This window comes from Pteropus vampyrus, unplaced genomic scaffold, assembly GCF_000151845.1.
Source record: "Pteropus vampyrus isolate Shadow unplaced genomic scaffold, Pvam_2.0 Scaffold338, whole genome shotgun sequence".
In the NCBI taxonomy this organism is placed as follows: Eukaryota; Metazoa; Chordata; class Mammalia; order Chiroptera; family Pteropodidae; genus Pteropus; species Pteropus vampyrus.
The window spans coordinates 678,041-679,328 of record NW_011889119.1 but is presented as its reverse complement, the minus strand read 5'-3'; the positions used below and the strand labels follow the sequence as shown (position 1 = coordinate 679,328).

Sequence of the window (1,288 nt, the reverse complement as noted above, 5' to 3'; positions counted from 1 at the left end):
CAGGTAATTCTTAAGCTCGTACAGCAAGTGCTTCACCTTCTGCTTGTAGACATACAGGCAGGAGGAGTACTACCAACTTGCCTGCACACACACGCTCACTGCACATGCACGCACACCTGCACACGCACACACCTGCACATGCACACACACCTGCACATGCACACACACCTGCACAGGCACGCACACCTGCACACGCACGCACACCTGCACATGCACACACGCCTGCACACGCACGCTCCCCTGCACGCGCACGCTCACCTGCACACGCACGCTTGCCTGCACACGCGCACACGCACCTCCAGGGGCCCTGGGAGGACAAAGGTCAGCCAGAAAGAGGGAGGGGCCACTCACGTAAAAACAAGAGAGCTACAAGAAATCAGGAGGGCTCTGGGGACAGGACACATTCAGCAAACAATAAAAAAAAATATCTCTTGAATTTGGCAATAATCCAAACAATTATATCTTTCCATACACTCCTGGGAATTTATTCTAAAGAAATTTCTCGAAAGAACACAATAGCTTTCTGCTTAAAGATATTAGCTCCAACATTATTAAACCATCAAAAATTTATTTAAAAGAAATAGATCTAAGATGATTTTAAATATAGAAATGATTGAGAAATTAGAGTGTACCCACTACAAGATTATATGGTCCAAGGTGTATCAACGTGAAAGGCGAATGGCAGGAGCAAACACAGTCACAAAACGCGGAATGGGGAAAAGTTCACCTTTAAAACTACGTGTTAAGCAAAAATATGCAAAATCGGTAGACCCCTGACAGTCAAGAGGTTTGGTCCAGAGCCAACTGTCAAACTGCAAATAGGTTTAAAAAAAGAGGGCAGGCTCCCAGTGATCTGGGCACCACCTCGGGCCACCCACTGAGCACGACCTCGGGCCACCCACTGCAGCTTTCCTCGATGACAGCCCTTCCCCACAGGGAAGGCACGTTTCTCACTTCAAGAGAGGAACAAGGAGGTGAGGACCCCAGGTGGGGCGTGACTCCCCATGAGGGAGACACAGCACCCCGGCATCTGAGTAGGACCTCGGCAAATGACAACGTCTTCAGGTCAGGGAACTTAGTGTCACTCACAGTCTAACCTAGGTTCCTCCCTACTGCGATTGGCTCACATTGTTAGATTTTGCCATCACTCAGTATTTAGATTTCTTATAAATATCCAGGTACCTAACTTCTCTTAACAAATCAGAAAACAGATGGCACGGCAGCCCATTGCCCACAAGATAATAATCCACTGAACTGACTGCAGCTGTGCCCAGCCCCTCACCCCTCC

The 1,288-nt window shown here is 48.5% G+C and overlaps 1 protein-coding gene across 1 annotated transcript in view; it reads left to right on the top strand.

Annotated features, from left to right (window-relative positions):
* Nucleotides 1-1,288, top strand: part of ZNF596 (zinc finger protein 596) — a 65,310-nt gene that overhangs the window by 29,405 nt on the left and 34,617 nt on the right. The window contains exon 11 of the mRNA XM_023522323.1: nt 186-230. Within this exon, the coding sequence (XP_023378091.1) occupies nt 186-230 (45 nt within the window). The remainder of the gene's footprint in view (nt 1-185; nt 231-1,288) is intronic.